Below are 23219 nucleotides of genomic sequence, written 5' to 3'. Positions count from 1 at the left end.
AGGCTTTAAAATAACAGAAGAAAAGTTGACTACCATGTTGAGTAGTAGTTTTGGTTTGGAGGTAAAGTTCTTTTTTAAATTATCAAATTTCTTGATATGTCGACTCGGTAATTACTCAAATTCTTTATCTGCTGAAGTGCCCGAGACGTCATATAGAATTGACCAAAGTTCATAATTCGGTGTGTTGGAAAGCTCTTACTCTAGCACCCGAATAGCTTCGTTTGCATCAGCTAGGAGAGCGCACATGACGGTAATTTGCCCTCGTAGCAAAGCTGACTTGGTTATAAATTCGGAGAGCCTTCTGTGAAAAGAAACGGTGCTTAAATTTCACACGATTTGGGATTACCTGATTATCCTGGCAGCGTTTAAGGAAGGTCAAACGATTCAGTTGTCTCGATAACTTCAGCTTCAGTTTACCTCCACAAATTTGGATGCATGAGACTGTCCCAAATTTGGGAGATGTACATTTTGAAAACCTCAGCCCAAATGCCGAGAATACCTAATATACCCTGCTAGGGAGCACTGTCAGGACTTCAGGAAAAACAGTAGTTTAATTGCTTCTACCTCATTTGCTGTTTTTAGTGCCTGCGTGCACGTGTCTTAATCCCATGAAGATGGCAACGTGACATAGCAGAAATATAGGAAATATATATTAAAGTTTATTTTTAGGGGTGCTTAAGGGTCAAAGCTGCATAATTGAGACGCGACCTCCACATAGCCTTTAAAGGAATGTGGAGAACTGATCAGAGCTTATGACATAATCTCCAATCCTGACCTTCTCATGGTGCACCCTGTTGGGTATCTACTTGGATACTGAACGAACGAGGATCGGCTGGAAATTTGGGATTTAGCCGACCAAATTGTATTCCTATTGGTTAAACCAAAATAGAAAATGATGGTACAACATGACAAAATTTCATGCCAGCTGAGGCACCACCCGGTTAAACAAAGACCCCCATTGTTTTCGCCAGGGAACCAGGGTGAATAGCAAAAAGTCAGCTAATGGAACAAATCTGAAAACACACCCCAACTCAACATCATCAGAGTTAAAGATCGGTACTATCAACATAAGAAGCCTTAATGGCAAAGAAATGGAGCTAGTGAAGGAATTAGATAAGTACCAGATCAACATAATAGGGGTGACTGAAACAAAAAAGACAAAAACTGGTGAGATCTTTCTGAACAATAAATACAAAATGTTATATTCAGGCAATGACAATCAAGAAAAAGAAGGAGTAGCCATAGTATTCAACAAAAAATATGAGGCTAATCTTCTTGAATGGCAGTCAGTCTCAAGTAGAGTAATGTGGGCAAATATGGAAATGGGAAACTGGACAATGAGACTTATTTGAGCCTATGGTCCCACAAAAGGTTCTACTAAGGTAAAAGTGGAGGAATTTTTTGAGGCTTTAGAAAAAAGCAACTGACACAATGAAAAAGGAAAAGTTGGTCCTTGTTGGGGATCTAAATAGCAGAGTAGGAAGTGATTGTCAGACATACAAAAATGTTTTGGGAAAATTTGGAGGAAAGAGCAAAGCTAATAATAATAGCAAATACCTGTTGGATTTCTGCTCAGGACATGGACTGGTTATTACTAACACCATGTTCCAACATAAAAATGTGCACAAACTCACATGGAGAGAAGAGGCAAGGAATAAGAAAAGTCTCATTGACTATGTTATTGTTGATAGTGATGTTTTCTCCATGGTGCAGAACACCAGAGTCTACAGAGGATTTGAAATTGGAAGTGATCACTATTTAGTCTTGAGCAGGATAAAATTTAATTTCACATTGAAAAGAATGACATGTAAGAAAGTTTTAAAGAGAATAAAAGTTGAGCAGCTCTCAGATGTGAACTGTAGACTAAAACACACAAAGATTATTGAAGGAAAAATGAAAGAGTTTGAGAACAGGAACCAAACCTTGGAGAATTATTGGCAAGCCTTGAAGAAAACCCTGATTTATTCAGCTAGATAGGCATGTGGTGAAGTTGTCTGCAAGGATAGAAAAATTAGAACTCCATGGTGGACACAGGAAGTTTAAGAGGCAGTGAAGGAAAAGAAGAAAACATATCAAACATTCCTGGCAAATAAGTCAGCTTGTGCTCTTAGAGAATACAGAGACAAATGTAAGAAAGCTAAACACTGTGTAAAACTAGATAAACAAAAGTCATGGGAGGACTTTGTCAAGAACATAGAAAATAAATATCAAGAAGGTGGCAAGATATTCTGGAGGTTGTTGAAGAAGCTTAGGAATGGAGGAAAGAGTGCTGTAAAAGGAGTTAGAGATGATAAAGGTGAAATGAAAATGGGAGAAAAAGTTATCCTTGAAGTATGGAGTAATTACTTTGAAAATTTGCTAAATTAAACAAGCAGTGATGACAGCACAGTGATAAAAAACACTGACAACGCATGTGCAGTCAATAATACATACCCATACTTGAAAAAAAGGGATCAAAGTCTTGAAATGTGGAAAGGCAGCAGGAATAGATGATATTCAACCAGAAATGCTGAAGTATTGTGGCATAAAAGTCTTATAGTGGCTGCACTGCATAGTTGAGAATGCCTGGACAGATGGACGAATTCCCCGTGTTGGAGTAGAGCTCTCATAGTTCCTATATATAAAAAGGGAAATAAAACTGAATGTGAGAATTACAGAGGTATATCCCTATTGAGTGTTCCTGGTAAGATATATGCAAGTATACTTGAGAAACAGTTGAAAAGAATTGTGGAAGAAAAGCTTGGTGAAGAACGAGCTGGATTCAGATCTTCACTTTACGACAAATAGTGAAGAAATCATGGGAATATAACAAAGTTCTGTATTTAAGTTTTGTCGATTTGGAAAAGGCATATGACAAGGTGCCAAGAGAGAAGCTATTCAATACGCTACAGTTATATGGTGTCAATTGGGCATTACATCAAGCAATACTTAGTCTTTATTTGAGTTGTAAGTCAGCAGTTAGAATTGAAGGAAGTACAGGAAGATGGTTTAATGTTAAATCTGGTGTGAGACAAGGATGTACATTATCCTCTCTGTTATTCATTATCTATATGGATCATATTATGAAGGAAAGTGGTATTAAACATGATATCAAAATTGGAGATGTTAATGTTAGGTGTTTGCTTTATGCGGACGATGTTATACTTATCAATAAATCTGCTACAAGTCTGCAAGATTCTCTGACTAAATTGAATAACTGTTGTAATAGATATGGTATGAAGATCAGCAATAAAAAGACAAAGACAATGAAAATAGGCAGAATCATTAAAAATGTCAACTGTGTTGTGAATGGAGAACCTGTGGAACAAGCAAAACGTTTCAGCTACTTAGGCACGATTTTTAGTGAAGATGGTAAATTAAATATGGAAATAGACAACAGAATCAGCAAAGCTGATGTGGTAGGAAGTCAACTGAATAAATTCATATGGAAAAAAAGAGAAATTAGTCAGAACACTAAATTAGCTGTATACAAGACAGTGTTCAAACCAGTTTTAACTTATGGATCTGAGAGCTGGGTCAGAAGTAAAATACTTGACCAAAGACTCGAGACCGCAGATTTAATCTAAGGTGGTATGGTCACTTAAACAGAATGGGCGAGGAACAATTACCAAAACAAGTGTTCTCTGCCAAGTTGGCAGGAAAACGACCCAGAGGAAGCCCAAGATATAGGTGGATTGATACGGTACAAAGTTCCTTAGACGATAGAAATATAAGATCTGGTAATGTTGTAGTCTTGACAAGTAACAGCCTGATTTGGAGGAAAATTGTAGATAGGAAGTTAGTAATGATGTAAATTTTTCATGTAGTACTATCATATCCTGTACACCCCTTGAGGGTACATGGCAGGAATTTGATGATGAAGTTTATTTTAATTTATATACCAGTATACGTTGTGAATTCCTAAAGTTATTTAGTAATCATGTGCAACCAACATATAAGTCTTTCTACGAGAATGATATTAGTGGTTTGAATTATGGCTAAAATAACTAAAGATACCAGAGCTTGTGCAAGATGAAATACCCAAGTTTCTGGAAAAACACTGTTTAGCTTTGCATGAGACTGGCTGACTTACACTCAGAAAAAAATATAAGTTTATTTGCATCTTAAACAGCATTCAAACCTAGGTTTCTTTATGAAACAGCATAATCATTAGCAACTGAGGTGCCGAGTTTAGTTTACAGTTCTAGAAACAGTTTATGTTTTATGTGGAAAGGTGAGGATATAAAAGAAATTGGTCGCAGTCAGAATACAAAACTAAATGAAGATGGATAAGCAATATGATTATGGGAAGGATAGGGAGAGAATCCTGAATGATAAGAGATATAATACAAGATCCCACTGGGGAAAACAGCTTGTAGATGATGTTAACTTAGTGAATTGAGCATTATCTCTAAAGTAATGGCAGTCTATTTTGATATCATGCTACTACAATACTATATGAATGAGCTGGTGCTATTGGTAGATAAGGAGGATACCAGTTCAACTGCTAAGTAGGAGATATAGTTTCGATAGATATGGAATGAGGTGTATGTTAAATTGACAGCAGCATTCCAAGAGGTGAAAGAAGAGACAAGTTACTTTCAGGTGATAGTCGACAGGGAGTTAAAAGTCACTTCCCTGAGTGACTGACATTTGCAAAAAAAAAAAAGTCGTTGAAGGTCACTTAAGAAATCATTAACATATACTGAAAGAAACATTAACAAAAACTATATGGACCTTTCTTTTAGTGTTGCACGGTGATCAGCATTCATTTTAGAAATTATGGACTTAACAATTATGGACATGTTATAACCATATATTCATGTTACCATAAATAGAATTTAGCTTGATGTAGTTTCTTGATGAGGTCATGCCAGTAGAATAACCTGTGATCAAACATTGTTTTCGCTAGCTTACAGTATGTAATGTAACTCAGCTAGTCCTGTATATTTGTATATGCTCCAGATGATGATCTTAATATGAAGATCGAAACGTCGGGAAATTAAAAGAGTTATTTATAATACAGTTGTAAAAGTCCATAATTTCTAAAATGAAAAACTATATGGAAGTCATAGTCTAGGTATTACATGCTCATTATGCTACACCTGGGCTCACATTTGGTCAAACAAATATCTGATAAATAAGGAAACATTACTTGCTTTTAGGGTTACACGGTGATCAGCACTCATATTTGTAGATTTAGGGACTCAAAAACACACGTGTTGAACAGATTATTTTATTAATTACAAATAAAATAAAACTTGACGTTTCGACCTCTATATCGAGGTCATCATCGGAAGAATACAACTGTATACAAAACCAAGCTACATGCTCATACTTTCTATATCAGTAAACTAAATCTACGTAGTTAATAAATCTTTTTTCTAGCCTGTCCTCTAGTGGAAAGAAAAAAAAAAAAAAAAAATATATATATATATATATATATATATATATATATAAAAAAAAAAAATAAATAAATAAATAAATAATAATTATATATATATTATAAATAGATAAATGCAACTACAATAAACTGTTAGAGTCCTCATGTATTAATATTCTGGATAGTTACAAAATGATTTCTTTCAGTTGCTATTGAATGTTCTAAACACTTCACCAGGTTGTCTTCTTGTAGTGGAAATTTTTCTAATGCTAGTTTAGGATGTTATACAGGTTGTAGATGGGTCCTCCACATTCTTGAAATGGTGAGGCCATCATTTTTGTTGAGACTTGGGTTGTGTTTGAGCATTTCACTAGACTCTTTAAATTTTCTCTCAAACCAGGTTTTGGTGCGGTGTAGGGACTTGGTATTTTTCCAGTCAATTCTATGGTATGTTTGGAGTGCATGGTCAGAAAGGCCTGCTTTACCGAAGTGGAGGTATTTAATGTGTCGTTTGTGTTCGTCTTGTCTGATTGGGATAGTTCGCCCTGTTTCCCCTATGTATGGTATGTTACATGTGCAGTGTATTTTATATACCCCTGGGTGTGCTAGGTGTGAAAGAGGATCTTTAGAGGAACTGAGTAGGTGTCTTAGCTTATTTGGGGGTTTAAAGGTGGTTTTAATGTTGTATTTGCGAAGTGTTCTGTCTATTTTTTCAGAATTTTTCAGATTCTGAAAAAATAGACAGAATGTTATGCTTGGAGGGAATGTTAATGGAGAATTTAAACTGAAGCCTCTGCTGGTCTATCAAATTCAGAACCCAAGGGCATTAAAAGGATATAACAAGAATGATTTTCCTGTAATTTGGTAGGTGAATCAGAAGGCTTGGGTTACCGAAAGCTTATTTGAAGATTGGTTTATCTTATTTTTTTCCAGCAGTTGAAGCTTATTGCAAGAGAAATAATTTAGCTTTCAAAGCTCTTTTGCTTTTAGATAATGCACCTGGTCAACCAAATTCTCTTAGTGGTCTGTGTGAGAATGTGAAAGTTTTATTTTTTCCACCAAATACGACATCATTGCTACAACCCATGGATATGGGCATCATTGCAACTTTCAAAGCCTATTTTCTTAAAAAGACATTCTCAAAGATAGTGGAAACAACAACGGGAGAAAATGTAGTTATGCTCCAAGAATTTTGGAAAAATGTTACCATTAAACAAGCAGTTGAAAACATTCACGACTTGTGGGATCAAGTGTCTTCTAGCTGCATCAGAGCTGTTTGGAAAAATCTTTTGCCAGAATGTGCTAATGACTTAGGTGGTTTTCAAAATCCTGTGAACAACGTGGTTGAAGAAATCGTTGCAATTGGTGAAGACCTTGGTTTTGATGGTGTTGATGCAGAATATGTTAAAGAATTATTGGATTCAAATTCAAACAATTTCAGTGACAATGATCTTCTTGACAGTGAGCAACAATGTGCATATGAACACAAAGAACAAATGGAATATGAAGAGGAGGTTTCAAAGGAGATAACAATCAAAGAACAGGATGGAATATTTTGCAGTGTAGAATCGCTTCAGCAGCAAGTAATTGATATGGATCCAGATATTAATTGAAGAATACTTGTTTGTCGAGGTCTAAAGAGTCATTTTGTTTGTTATCGTAGAAGTTATCCTGATAGGAAAAAACTAAAACTGTTCAAACAACTCTTGATAACTTTTTTTGATAAAAAAATTGCAGTAACTAATGCAGGTACAAGCATTTATTAAACATTTACTTTGGATTCATTTTTTATCTTTCCTAAAACAGTACTATATAAAATGAATTATTAATACAGTAATCAATCATGGACGAATTATAATTTTTACCATTGGTTATTATATTTGATTTTCACGATTTTTTTGATATACGGCGGTAACATCAAGGGATTAATTAGTCGTGTTAATCAAGGAATACCTTGATTAACACAAATGTATTTCTTTTCCATTGATACTTCTTATGCTGATAATGGCAATCTTGAAGTGTAGTATATAACGAGAACAAATATTTCATTATCTCCACATGATCCTTATTCTATGAATTGATGGGGAGGATTGACAAATCTAGCTAAAGTAAGAATGGACTACAAGTAGCAGTGAGACTTTAGGCTCCTACTGTTACATGCTAAAGTCGTATGTACAAAAGCTTCATTAAAAATAATTGAAAAAAGTTAATTATTCCATTTCAGCCTGATTTGTTGAGTTTAAAGACGGAAAGAAGTCATAAAAATATGATTTAGCATTACTGTCTAAGTCTTAAACAAAGAGCCTCTCCACGGCAGACTGTCATATTTCTACTGTCAATGATAATTTCATTATCATGTACATGTGAATCAGAATTAGCAAGGCACAAGTTTGAAACTCCCAATACCTATGAAAGATTCACAACAGCTGAATGAATTTACTCACAAGCAATTTTAAGATAAATTTCTATCATAAACTTAATGCATTATTATAAATTACCGAAAATGCAAATTTAAAAATACTTACCGTTAAGCCATACACCACCTACTCAATCATCTATCCAATTTATTGGATAGATGATTGAATAAAGAAACTACTCTTTCTGTTGATGTTCCCACCACCCCCTCTTCTGTCTTCATTTATGAAATGTACTAGTTAATAACTGAATTAAACAGTTGAATTTCACCATCTTAAAACATTTTTAACGGAGCTTTGCAGTACTCGTGATCATACACAGAAAATGTTGATTATTTACAGTGTGTATATATCAGTAAGATATTAAAAAGGAACTCACTTCACTGCTTTCTTCCTTTTTTTCCCTTTTGCTTTGTTAACAGATGTAGCACTAGGCAAATGTAGTAGAAAATCAGGTTTGTCGAAATCAAAATTAGCTACAGGGGGTACATAGCCTGGCATTTCTGAAAGATAAACAAAGAAAGCTTTTCTCAGACGAGTAAGGCATGCACATGAGAGCATTTATAACAATAAAGTAGAATTTCTTATCACCTTCTAGGTGTATGAAACTCATAAATTAGCAAAATCCAGTGCATATAATGTACTGGGCAATACCAAAAATGCCTAATTTATAAATGCATCCCTTTTTCCATGTCCAGGACCATTATTATCTGCCATTTTAATTTTATCCTTAACTAATAACATAAAATATAAACTAAGATACCATCACTAAAATATCTCTAATGGTGTCAAATTACTTCCACAAAATGCAAATTATTAATCTCTTACATGAGGGTTAACATTTGCATCATGACTAATCCTGATTATATTAAAATAAACCATTAACTTCCTAATCCTTTTCTGAATCATACATATATCTACACTGAAACTTCATCTCTAATACCTACAGACATGGAATTACCATGCAAGTTGATATTTAACACTAACTTTCTGCAATCACCTTGTAATAGATATACTTACATTATCATGAGTGCTGACTTAAATTATCCCAAAACATATATTCAAGACAGATAAAAAGCAAATAGAAGATATAATAAGACAGGCATTCCATAAAAAGCAAATGAAATTTATTTTAGAAAGAAAAAGTAAAAGTGAACATGGGCTGTTGTCAGAAAGAATATACATAATGATAAAAAGCTTAAATGGAGAAACAATCATCTGGCTAAAAAAGATATTGTCAAGGAACATATAGCAATCCATTTTTGAGATTATGGATTCTACAACCGTGTTAAAATAACTCTTTTTATTATCCCGACGTTTTGATCTTCATATCAAAAAATTAGCTGAGATTAGCTCTGCTAACACATTCCTGGATGCTGACAATGTCAAGTTCTTTCCTAATATCCTCGTTTTTAATATGATATTGCCATTGATGCCATCTGTTCACGCCTCTAATCTTTCCCAGGACTCTCATATCTGCGTTCTCTAGTCTTTGGATAAGTGTTTTACTTCTGACCCATCTCTCAGATCCATAAGTTAAAACTGGTTTGAACACTGTCTTGTATACAGCTAATTTAGTGTTCTGACTAATTTCTCTCTTATTCCATATTCAATTGACTTCCCACCATACCAGCTTTGCTGATTCTGTTGTCTATTTCTATATTCAATTTACCATCTTCACTAAAAATCGTGCCTAAGTAGCTGAAATGTTTTACTTGTTCCACAGGTTCTCCATTCACAACACAGTTGATATTTTCAATGATTCTGCCTATTTTCATTGTCTTTGTCTTTTTATTGCTGACCTTCATACCATATCGATTACAAGAGTTATTCAATTTAGTCAGTGAATCTTGCAGACTTGTAGCGGATTTATTGATAAGTATAACATCGTCCGCATAAAGCAAACACCTAACATTAACATCTCCAATTTTGATATCATGTTTAATACCACTTTCCTTCATAATGTGATCCATATAGATAATTAATAACAGAGGGGATAATGCACATCCTTGTCTCACACCAGATTTAACATTAAACCATCGTTCTGTACTTCCTTCAATTCTAACTGCTGACTTACAACTGAAATAAAGACTAAGTATTGCTTGATATAATGCCCCATTGACATAATATAACTGTAGCATTTTGAATAGCTACTCTCTTGGCACCTTGTCATATGCCTTTTCCAGATCAACAAAACTTAAATACAGATCTTTGTTATATTCCCATGATTTCTCCACTATTTGTCATAAGGTGAAGATCTGATTCTGACAGCCTCTATTTAGCCTGAATCCAACTTGTTATTCACCAAGCTTTTCTTCCACAATTCTTAACTGTTTCTCAAGTATACTTGCATATATCTTACCAGGAACACTCAATAGGATATACCTCTGTAATTCTCACATTCAGTTTTATTTCCCTTTTTATATATAGGTACTACGAGAGCTCTACTCCAATCATTGGGAATTCGTCCCTCTGTCCAGTCATTCTGAACTATGCAGTGCAGCCACTGTAAGACTTTTATACCACCATATTTCAGCATTTCTGGTCAAATATCATCTACTCCAGCTGACTTTACACATTTCAAGCCTTTGATGGCTTTTTTCTACTTCAAGTATGGATATGTATTCCTGACTGCATGCCTAGTCAGTGTTTCATTTAGCAAATTTTCAAAGTAATTACTCCATACTTAAAGGATATCTTTTTCTCCCATTTTAATTTTACCTTTATCATCTCTAACTCCTTTTACAGCACTCTTTCCTCCATTCCTAAGCTACTTCAACAGCCCCCAGAATATTTTGCCATCTTCTTGATATTTATTTTCTATGTTCTTGCCAAAGTCCTCCCATGACTTTTATTTAGCTAGTTTTACACAGTGTTTAGCTTTCTTACATTTGTCTCTGTATTCTCTAAGAGCACAAGCTGACATATTTGCCAGGAACTTTCGATACGTTTTCTTCTTTTCCTTCACTGCCTCTTTAACGTCCTGTGTCCACCATTGAGTTCTAATTTTTCTATCCTTGCAGACAACTTCATCACATGCCTCTCTAGCTGAATCAATCATGGTTTTATTCAAAGCTTGCCACTGAATCTCCAAGGTTTGGTTCCTGTTCTCAAACTCTTTTTTATTTTTCCTTTAATAATCTTTGTGTACTTTAGTCTACAGTCACATCTGATTGCTGCTCAACATTTATTTGCTTTAAAACTTTCTTACATGTCATTCTTTTCAATATAAAATTAAATTTTATCCTGCTCAAGACCAAATAGTGATCACTTCCAATTTCAAATCCTCTGTACACTCTGGCGTCCTGCACCAGGGAGAAAACATCACTATCAACAATTACATAGTCAATGAGACTTTTCTTATTCCTTGCCTCTTCTCTACATGTAAATTTGTGCACATTTTTATGTTGGAACATGGTGTTAGTAATAACCAGTCCATGTCCTGAGCAGAAATCCAACAGGTATTTGCTATTATTATTAGCTTTGCTCTTTCCTCCAAATTTTCCCAAAACATTTTTGAATGTCTAACAATCACTTCCTACTCTGCTATTTAGATCCCAACAAGGACCAATTTTTCCTTTTTCATTGTGTCAGTAGCTTTCTCTAGAGCCTCAAAAAATTCCTCCACTTCTACCTTAGTAGAACCTTCTGTGGGACCATAGGCACAAATAAGTCTCATTGTCCAGTTCCCCATTGATATTTGCCCAAATCACTCTACTTGACACTGCCTGCCATTCAAGGTGATTAGCCTCGTATGCTGTGTTGAATACTATGGCTACTCCTTCTTTTCCTTGATTGTCATTGCCTGAATATAACATTTTAGATTTATTGCTCAGAAAGATTTCACCAGTTTTTGTCTTTTTAGTTTCAGTCTCCCCTATTATGTCGATCAGGTACTTAACTAATTCCTCCGCTAGCTCCATTTCTTTGCCATTCAGGTTTCTTATATTGATAGTACCAATCTTTAACTCTGGTGATGTTGAGTTGGGGTGTGTTTTCAGATTTGTTTGTAGCTGACTTTTTGCTGTTCACCCTGGTTCCCTGGTGAAAACAATGGGGGTCTTTGTTTAACCAGGTGGCGCCTTAGCTGGCATGAAATTTTGTTATGTTGTACCATCATTTTCTATTTTGGTTTAACCAATAGGAATACAATTTGGTCAGCTAAATCCCAAATTTCCAGCCCATCCTCGTTTGCTCAGTATCCAAGTAGATACCCAACAGGGTGCACCACGAGAAGGTGAGGATTGGAGATTATGTCAGAAGCCCTGATCAGTTCTCTGCATTCCTTTAAAGGCTATGTGGAGGTCGCCTCTCAATTATACAGCTTTAACCATTAAGCACCCCAAGAATGTTTATTCATGTTGTATTTTATAATTGTTTTTTTAATCAAAAATAACAATTGTAATAATAGAAATAAGATATCACTGTTACTAGAAGGAAAACCATCTGTAAGCAAGAATGTTTATTCATGTAATCATAAATTAAATCTAGCTTGATGTAATTTTTTTATCTTTTTCACTACAGGTCATGCCAGTGAGTAGCATGTGATCAAATCATTGTTTCTCTAGCTTATGGTTTGAAATGTAATGCAGCTTGTCTTGTATATTTATGTATGCTCCAGATGATGATCTTGATATGAAGATCGAAATGTCAGGATAATAAAAAGAGTTATTTTAACACGGTCGTAGAATCCATAAATTCAAAAATGAATGCTGATCACCGTGTAACAATAAAAGAAAGGAACATATAGTGAACTCTCTCATTTATATCACTGTACTGGGAAACTGAACTGATGATTGGTTATATATGATCAAACTAAGAAGAAGCTTAAATCGACAGTTTCAACAGATTTTTGCAGCTCAGCAATGTCCTTGAAAAAAAAAAAATTAAATTAAAAGACAAACATGTACGAGGATAAATCATTCACGTCTATAAACAAAAAGTCCGTGTTGTTAGCCTAGTGGCTATGCGCTTCGCAACCATATGCTGGGGAAGGAGTGTCCTGGGTTCGATTCCTGTCACCGACGTGAGGAGCTTAACAATCTTCCTTAGCCATAGCCAAGGGTGATGAAAAACCTCACATCTGGGGGTTTTCATCTCGCAAGCAGGCAAACCGACCCCGTGAACACTTGGATCTACAGCCATAAATACTTAATCCCCCCCCCCATGAGGGGATTCAACTCACCCCAATAGGGACAGGAGAGAAAAGGGAGGAAACTCCATATGAATGAATAAATAAATAAATAATCTATGTTACAAAGTGCAAGTGGAGTTTTTTTTTTTTTTTGTATTCATTTTTAATGAAATAGCTCCTCTTATTTTCAATATGGATAAATGGCTACAGAGTAATTCAACTAATAACAGTTCAGTTCAAGGTGTCTTACTTTGTGTGCCATTTTATTTCTTAAATGAGCAGAATCTAAATAAGCAAGTTATTAACAAAAATACTTTTTTAACTGTAGGAAAAAGAAGAAAGGACAATTAAAAAGAAAAAAAACTTCACTTTCGAGCATATTAGTTGAAAGCTGATCTTTTTAGTCTTGTGTACTTTAAATTGAATTGAATATGCTTACACTACTGCAGATTCACTAGAAAGACTTTGGTTGAAATCGTTTCTAGGAAACTAAGAACTTTTATTCAACCTTTTCAATTGAAAATGAATTAGTTGATTTCATGATTGCAGCAGAGTTTTCCTTCCTAGAAACTTGGGTTTCATCTTTCAAGATAAACAAATCAGTCAGAGGATAAGTCAACTAACAGATGGAGCAAACTATGCAAACAAGTTTATCTGATCATACAAGATCAGCCTAACATGCTAAAGGAAAGAATAGATGAGATGAGAATGAAGTCTCAAGTGTGTGACTTCTGAAACAATTAAGGTTCATCCTCTGAGGTTTAAAGAAAGCTTAAATAAATATTCTAATATTTTAAATATTATTGGAAGTTTATTTTGCACTTGGTTAAACAATAATAAATTTAGTTTAATCCTTTATCCAAGTGTAAGCAAACAAAGTTTGCACCTGAAAATATCTTCAGGACTGAGGTAAGGTGATGCAACACCAGACAACTCCGAGCAAAGGTGGACCAACCTCTCATCACTCCTTGTCTCAGTATCTCCCATAATGCAAAGTACATCTCCTTGCAGACATGTGGGAGATACTTAGACAAGGAGTGAAGAGATGTTGGTCCACCTTTGCTCAAAGTTGCCTGGTGTTGCACCACCTTTCCTCAGTCCTGAGGATATTTTCAGGTGCAAACTTTGTTTGCTTACACTTGGATAAAGGAATAAACTAATTTTTTTATAGTCTAACCAAGTCCAAAATAAACTTCCAACATCTTTCTCTAAATCCAGAGTAATTCAATAATAAGGTGGTATACACCTGCTGGCAACTAGTGTAGGTAAATATGACCTCTCCTATTGCTTCTGCCTTAATATCTCCACGTTTGGGTAAACCTCCAAATGACAAAACCTTAATAAAGGTTGAAACCGGTCTGGGTAGTGGCCCTTCCCTTAATGCATAGCAGTATACATGTCCACAAGGAGATGTGCTTTGCATTACGGGAGATACTGAGACAAGGATTTATGAAAGCTTGGTCCAGCTTTGCTCAGAGTTATCTGGTGTTGCACCACCTTACCTCAGTACTGAAGATATTTCCAGGCATAAACTTTGTTTGCTTACATTTGGATAAAGGATTAAACTAAATTTATTATTAAATATTACAATTAAAACATCAATATTTTAATGTATATATCCATTGTAAATTCAGAGTGGACAGGATATCAATTCTCAAACCAATAAGTTGCAGATTAAAATTTCTGCCAATAGGCAGTAGTTTGTGAATGACTAAGTGATGAATTCAACTTGGTTTTATTGTTTATGGAGAGAGCCTTTGATTCAGTAAAATTTTGTGCAATACTTAAAGCAAAACCAGCAAATGAAGGAGCCATGTGTCACGACCATCAAATCAGTATACACCAATGCAACAGTAAAAATCCATTTCGACAGAAACATATCCACTGTGGAAGTATTTTTACTGAGAGCTATAAGATGAGGTAATATAATATCTCCAAAACTATCTGCAGCATGCCTAGAAGAAATATTGAAACCTCGATTGCAAAGAAAAAGGTCTGAAGATAAATGGAAGTTATTTAAGCCATCTAAATGCTTAAAGATGGCTTAAGGATAAACCTAAAGAAGGCCTGAGTTATAATCAATAGTTATGCATAGTGAGAAATAATAAAAGTTAATAATGATGAAACTGAACAAATAAATCATTACATATGCTTAGGACAACAGATATCAATGGATCAAAATGTTATAGACAAAATTAAAAGATGCACATTGCTTAGGTAGAAAGCATTTGGAAAATTACAGTCAATATTCAAAAGTCAATAAGTATTATGGTTCTAAGAAAATTCGGCACACACATTTTTGCCGTAAACATTTACCCTGTAAGGCATTTTGCATTAATTTTTGTAAATAATCATTGGAAGATAAAGGGTATTATAAAATCATTAAAAAGGCAAATCTTTATTAAGGTGAATGTCAGGGATACATAACATAATGAAATCATTTAAAAATTGTGCAAACTAAAAGAGACGCTGCGTAAATAATTAACGTTTTGCTCCAAATCGTCAATTGAACAAATCCATCAGTAACATCACTAATTGGAAGAAATGCTAATGCTGTGATGCATTTAATTTTCATGTTAAATTCAGCATCTGCTTGATAGCATAACTTCAAACCAATGGCAACAATTTTGCGATAAAGATTTTGTGCCATATGAAATAAACAACCTATTATAGTTATTAAAGTAAATATGTTAGAAAAAGCATTGATAGTTGCATTCTCGAAGTCAACCATTAATGTTTCGAGATCTAATGATGAACGTAAGCACATTAAGGCACTGAATAATCTGCTGTAAGTTAATTCTGATTTGCCAGGAAGCAAAGCAAAAAGCCGCCATGGAATCCTTGGGGGGGGGGGGGGGGGGGGTCATACCAGTCCCAAGTCTGGATAAAGGAGGAGGGTCAGTCAGATGCGTGTCGATGCTCTGACTGTAAAGAAAAAACATAATTGTTATCTGATGCCTATACGATCAACAGCTAAGCATGCTGGCTCAGACATCGTCTGGATCAACAAGGTCTGTGATACCAATCCAGGGATCAGGGTTGAATGGAAAAGTGGGATACCAAAAGGAAACAGAAACTAACAGAACTATTATCAGTATGAACGTGGGTTGTACAGACACTTTGGATGGAAAACTAGCAATACTTTGTGAGGAAATGGAGACATATCAGTGATATACTAGAACTGGCGGAGTTGCGATGGACATCAGTAGGAAAGATAAATAGATGCAAAGTCATGGCATGACACCAAGCATGAAGCAGGAGTTGATTTCTTCTTAATAAAAAGGCTAGAAAGGTGCTCTTAGGCTACAAACATCAATGAACGAATCGTGGCAGAAAGATTTCAAGCAAAACCATTTAATATATCAACAGTCCAGATATATGCACCCACATCTGACAGCACAGATGAAAATATTGACTTATTCTACAAAGATCTGACAGAGAAAATAGAAACAATACCAAAGCAAGATGTACTAATTATTGGAGGAGATTGGAATGCTAAAGTCAGAATATGTTATGATGGTTGGAAAAGAGTCATGGGAAAATATGGTTTTGGAGAAAGAAATGATCGAGGTGAAAAAATGTTGTAATCTGCTGTGGACCTGAGATGATGATCTGTAACACACAATTCCAACAAAAGGACTGCAGAAAATGGACGTAGCAATCAAATGATGGGAAAACCAATAACATGATTGATATGATTAAAAGAAGATGGATAACATCAGTACAGAAGTGTCGAACTTTTCAAGGAGTGGATATAGTCTCAGATCATAGTTTAGTGATTGCAAACATCAAGTTGAAATTAAAAAGAAAATATAACCTCATCATCAGAAATGAAGAGATACAGCAAGAATAAGTGAAGCAGAATAGGAAAAAGGTATAGAACAGTGTTAGAGGAAAAACTTAGTGTAGACAAAGAAAAAAATTGGAATCTAAGAGTGAAAGGAGTAATGAAGGCGATAGAAGATGCAGTTGAAAAAACAGTATACCAGAAGAGAAGATCAAGAAGAAATGGATTAGACAAGAAACACTGAAGTTAGTACAGGAGAAAGGAATGCTGAAGATAAGTAGAGATACATCAAAACCAATAGAGGAGCAATATAGAAGAAAATGCAATGAGGTGAAAAAATCAGTCAGCCGGATAAGATGAAATGGTTAGAAACCCAATGCCATAATATAGAACATTACAATGGAGAGCATAAAACTAGGGAGGTGTACAAAATGATTAGAACCATTAATAGAAGGTGGCAACCAAAACACAAACCACAGTTAAAGACAAAAAAAAGGCAAAGTATTGATGAATAAAGATAAAATTGTAGAGCGATGGACAAGATACTGCAGCGAGTTATATGCAGAAAGAGAAAAAAAAAAAAAAAAACTAGATTTAGATAGCATTGGGAAACTGGCTGAATTGAATCAGATAATGAGTATGATATGGAATCGCTCAATTGGTATCCCGTACCTGGTAGATCCAGACGACATCCGACCTGGCATGTCGTAGCTGTTGATCATATAGGCATCGGATAAGAATTGTGTTTTTTCTTTATGGTCAGAGCACTGACACTCATCTGACTGACCCTCCTCCTTTATCCAGGCTTGGGACTGACATGAGACGCCCAAGGATTCCATGGCAGCTTTTTGCTTTGGTTCCTGGCAAATCAGAATTAAATTACAGCAGATTATTCAATGCCTTAAAGGGCTTACGTTCCTCATTAGATCCCGAAACATTAATGATTGACTTCGAGAAAGCAACTACAGGCCTGGTTGGCCAAGTGGTCAGTGTATCTGCTCGCCAGTCAAAAGGCTGCGAGTTCGAATCCCGCTGTGGGCATGGATGTTTGTGACTTCTGTGAAAATACTAGTGGTGATGATGGGCGGTAGATGGCATTGGGGTAGATGATGATGGCAGTTGCAGTTCATTGTAGTTGGTGGATTGATTAAGTGGTGGAGATAGAGTTGTAGAGTAGGTACCCTCCCTCGATGAGTCTTTGGACTCCCTGGAGGTGTTATGTAATAATAATAATACATAATATTTACATCAACAACTATAACAGGCTGTGGGCATGGATGTTTGTGACTTCTGTGAAAATACTAGTGGTGATGATGGGCGGTAGATGGCATTGGGGTAGATGATGATGGCAGTTGCAGTTCATTGTAGTTGGTGGATTGATCGAGTGGTGGAGATAGAGTTGTAGAGTAGGTACCCTCCCTCGATGAGTCTTTGGACTCCCTGGAGGTGTTATGTAATAATAATAATACATAATATTTACATCAACAACTATAACAGGTTGTTTATTTCATATGGCACAAAATCTTTATCACAAAATAGATGCCTTTGGTTTGAAGTTAGGCTATCAAACAGATGCTGAATTCAACATGAAAATTAAATGCTTCACAGCATTAGCATTTCTTCCAATGAGCAATGTTACTAATGGATTTGTTCAACTGATGATTCACAGCAAAACGTTACTTATTTACACAGCATCTCTTTTAATTTGCACAATGTTTAAATGATTATATTATGTTATGTATCACAGATATTCAACTTAATAAAGATTTGCCTTTTTTAATGATTTTGTAATATCTTTTATCATCCACTAACATGGATTTGAGTGTCCTGGATCTGATAACATCATCACAAGATTCATAACCAAGACAGATGCTCTGTCTCCAATTGAGGAGAGTGACCGTGCACTTTTGTTCTGTGAGGGTGTGGTCAAGAAAAGATTTTATGTTAAATTATAAAGTTGGTAATTACAACAGACTTAGTAGGCATCTTGGAACAGTACCATGCCTTTAGAAGCCACTAGAAAAGAATGTCACAGTACATGGGCAGTGGTCAAGGATTGTTTGAGAGAAGCAGTATCAAACTGCATATCCACAGTCAGGAAGATATACTATGAGGGTGGCACTCAAAAATAATTGGAATCAGAACTTGGCATGCATGCATTTTCTAGTTAGAATACGCTAGGCATCATAAGTGTGCAGTTTTCTGGAAAGTGACACTATCCAGTGTGGAACTGGTTCATTGTTCTGGCTGCTTTTTTATTAGTGCTTACAAGCAAGTTTGGTGATTCTGTCATGGCTGACCACAAGGAACAGAGTGTGCGCTCAAAATTTTGTTTTCATTTGGGTAAAACTGCATCTGAAACTATTGTTATACAGGTATCCCTCGATTAACGCGGTTAATTAATCCCTCTATGTTACCGCGTATATCAAAATCGCATTAATCAAATATAACAATAAATGCTAAAAAGTACAATTCGTCAATGATCAATTACTGTATTAATAATTCATTTTATATGGTACTCTTTTAGGAAAAATCAAAATGAATGCAAAGTAAATGTTTAATAAATACTTGTACTTACATTATTTACTGGAATTTTTTTATCGAAACAAGTTATCAAGAGTCATTTGAACAATTTTTGTTTTTTTTCTTATCGGCATAATGACTCTCCAGACCTCGGCAAACAAGCAATAAAACATAAAGAAAAAAACACTGCAAATATGATACAAGATAGTACAAATTAAGTGGATACTGAATCCAACATTATTTCATAGCCGAATATAGAAACCACAAGAGTTTCGTGCCAAATATATAGAAACTAAAAGCTTCAGAGGATGCAAGCATAAGCAACCTTATGGGCAACTCGTAGTAAAGGTGGAGTAAGCTCCAGATCACTTTCCTTAGTATTTTCCATAATGTAAAGCACCTCTCCTAGAAAACATGTATGATAAATAAGCCTTTGGCTCCCTATTTCAGTAATACATGATGGTTTATTTATTTTCAGTTACAATATAAAAATTATTGAACAAAGAATAAAAAAAAACAACTAAACCATACTATGCTAACATCGGAGGACGTGAAATCTCTCAGATACAATTCTGTCAAATATCACTAACCTTTACATAACATATGTTAAACCAAACTGACAGCATCATAAATTTGGTTTAATCCTTTATCCAAGTGTGAGCAAACAAAGTTTGCGCCTGAAAGTATCTTCAGGACTGGGGTAAGGTGCTACAACACCAGGACAACTCGTTGCAAAGGTGGAGCAAGCTACCAACACTCCTATCTCAGTATCTCCTATAATGCAAAACACATCTCCTTGCGGATATGTCTAATGTTATGCATTAAAGGAAGGGCCACTACCCAGACTAGTTTCGACCTTTATTGAGGACTCTTCAGTGGGAGCCAGGCCCAAGTGGAGAGAAAAATAAACTTTCAACATCTTTCTCTAAATCCAGAGTAATTTATTAAAGGTGGGTGGCACACCAATTGGCAACTCCTATAGGTAGAGATGACCTGCTAATGCTTCTGCCTGGTATCTCCACTTGCGCCTGGCTCCCACTGAAGAGACCTCAATAAAGGTCGAAACTAGTCTGGGTAGTGGCCCTTCCCTTAATGCATAACATTAGACATATCCGCAAGGAGATGTGTTTTGCATTATAGGAGATACTGAGACAGGAGTGTTGGTAGCTTGCTACACCTTTGCAACGAGTTGACCTGGTGTTGTACCACCTTACCCCAGTCCTGAAGATACTTTCAGGCGCAAACTTTGTTTGCTCACACTTGGATAAAGGATTAAACCAAATTTATTATACTCTAACCAAGTGAAAAATAAACTTTCAACAAACTGACAGCAAAAAACAGTGCGGAATATCACTCGTAACATGAATGCACGGCTACTCATGACCTCCATACACTGGATTGTGTAAGAAAATTTATATTAAACATTTTGCATATATCTATCAGATCAGTGGCGAGCTCCACAGGGTTAAATGCACGTTTGTCAAAACTCTTGCCGCATATATCAAGGGATTGCCGCGTTAATCAAATCCAGCATTAAGCAAGTGATACCTGTACTTCAGCAAGCCTTTAAGGACAACACTTTAGGAAAAGGCAGGCCCATGAATGGTTTTCCCATTTCAAAAACAGGGACACGTCAGTTAAAGACCAACCATGATCTAGCAGACCTTCGACAAGTAGAAATTATGAAAACATAGAAAAGGTTGGCCAGGCAATCGATGAAGATCATTGAAAAACCGTTGAGCAAGTTTCTGAAGAGACTAATTTTTTATTGAGTTCATGCCAGTGAATTTTAACAGAAGATTTGCATATGAAACATGTTTGCTAAATTTGTGCCTCGTTTGCTCTCAGAGCATCAAAAAAAAAAAAAAAAAAAAAACCTACATGAATGTTTGCCAATATGTGAATGAGCAAGTTCTTAATGACCAGAACTTTCTTTCAAAAAGTTGTGACCAGGAATGAGTCTTGGTGCAACTGTTACAATCCAGAAACAAAACAAGCATCAGGTCAATGGAAACATGCAAATTCACCAAGACCCAAGAAGGCACATCAAGTTTGATCAAATGTCAAAACAACATCAATTTATTGTTCTGAAGTGAATGGAACTGTACACAAAGAATTTGTTCCTCCTGGACGGACAGTGAAGCAAAATTTTTATCTCAACGATTTGAGAAGACAACATGGTAAGGTGCAATGAAAACAGTCAAAAATATGGAGTAGCGGAGATTGTTCGCTGCACCATAGCAATGGCCCAGCCCACATGGCCTTAAATCTCTCATGATATGTGACTTTGTAACTTATCATGTTTGTTTTTACATGTTTTTTGTTTAGGAGAATGTAGTTAGAGCAATGTTAAATTTTTGACTGGAATAATCTTTTCTGTAATAATAATGTATTGAACATTTGATAACATAATGTGGTGCAGGATGTCATCAAGTAAAGCTATTAAGTAATGTCAAATCAGTAAGTCTAATGCTAAGATTAGTGAAGAATTCTGAGAATTGCCATAGATGGAAATTTCCAAAGATGCACGAAAGATGATGTCATCATGTCCGAAGGTCAATACATGACCATTTTCAAGAGGCATGCATATGAGCACAACAGAGTCCCAGGCCTATATAAGGTAAATCACTGGGAAGAAATATTGTCTTAGGATTTTTTTTAGGCCTTAACTGAGTCCCTGTCACGCCAAGTTTGCTGTTGGCAGTTGAAGGAGAAGTCTTAGGATTATTTTAGGCCTTCTCTTACCCAAGTCTTCCAGCATGCCAAGTTCACTGTCAGAAGTTGAAAGAGAAGTGTTGTTTGTCTTAGGATTTTCTAAGCTTCCTCTTACCTGGGTCCACCATCAAGTAAAGTGTTGTGGGAATCTAGTGAGAAGCATTGTGAGTTCCAAGTCTTCTACCTGGGTCCATCGCCATGTGAGAAATAATTGTATCAGTTGTCTCAAAAGGAAGGAGCTGTACATGTCAAGTCAGTAAGGGGAAAGAAAGACAGGAAGACTTATGTATGATCAAAAAAGGTTAATGTAAAAGATGGTATGCTGGGCAGGAATTGTAAGTAGTTGTAATACCGAACAAGAATGTATGTCAAGTGGTTATGTTTATGAGATAATGTACATTAATGTTGAATTAGGCTTAAATAAGGTATGCCTTATAGTCAATGTTATACTAGATTGTAAATTAACTTAGAATCAAGGCTGGATTAGGAGGAAATGAGACCAGCAAGAATATTGCAATGATATTGTGTATATATGTGAATCATTCTGTAAATAATTCCTTTCGTCTTAATTAAATGGTTTGTGAACAACACATTGGACTGATTCTGTCAATGCACTATCCTAAAAAATTTGAAACTGCATAAGATAGAAGTTATATGATTTAAATTTAAGCCACGACTAGTTTAAAGTAAGGATATATATAAGCAGAGAATATAAAACGATATCCGCATTGTCTTAGATTTGAGATCTTATGCTCTCACACTCAAAATATAGACAAAATGGCACAGTCATAAAATGAATAAATTTGTTCAATTATAGAAAATAGGAAATTAGATATAGTAGAAATACATATATGGCAGCAGCCAAACCATTCATGATAATTAAGTAGAGAGAGATGACAAAGCAGGTAGTGGAAATAATATGTAATAGAGTACAGCCTATATAAGTATAACAAATGGCACAGTCCACCACTACGTTATTACAGCCTTGTCTGTCCAAAGTTCTTGACGAAAAACAACTTGGTGGTTGTTTCCCACCTTCCCTACTCACCCGATATCTCTCTCTCTCTCCATGTGATTTGTTTTTATTGACACAGATAAAGAAAACCACAAAAGGGCAATGATTCATTGATGTGTACGAAGTGAAAGAAAAATCATTGGAGGCCATAAACTGTATTCCAGTTGAACAGTTCCAGAACTGTTTCCAGCAGTGGAAAAACATTGGGACAAGTGCACTGACTCACTAGGAGTACTTTAAAGGAGTCCAGAATATGGTATTATAAACTT

At 35.5% G+C, this 23219-nt stretch overlaps 1 protein-coding gene across 5 annotated transcripts in view; it reads right to left on the bottom strand.

Moving 5' to 3' along the window:
• The window catches only part of Fancd2 (Fanconi anemia complementation group D2), an 883021-nt gene that overhangs the window by 367819 nt on the left and 491983 nt on the right, over positions 1-23219 (bottom strand). For all 5 annotated transcript variants that reach the window (XM_090413132.1, XM_090413256.1, XM_090413216.1 and 2 more), the window contains one exon: positions 8156-8279. In XM_090413132.1, coding sequence (XP_090269258.1) covers positions 8156-8279 — 124 coding nt within the window. The remainder of the gene's footprint in view (positions 1-8155; positions 8280-23219) is intronic.

The sequence above is a fragment of the Typopeltis vanoorti genome, chromosome 1 (assembly GCF_054136105.1).
Source record: "Typopeltis vanoorti isolate ZY-2024b chromosome 1, IOZ_Tvanoo_1.0, whole genome shotgun sequence".
Taxonomy (NCBI): Eukaryota; Metazoa; Arthropoda; class Arachnida; order Uropygi; family Thelyphonidae; genus Typopeltis; species Typopeltis vanoorti.
The sequence above is the reverse complement of the archived record's forward strand: the minus strand, read 5'-3'. Positions and strand labels throughout refer to the sequence as shown.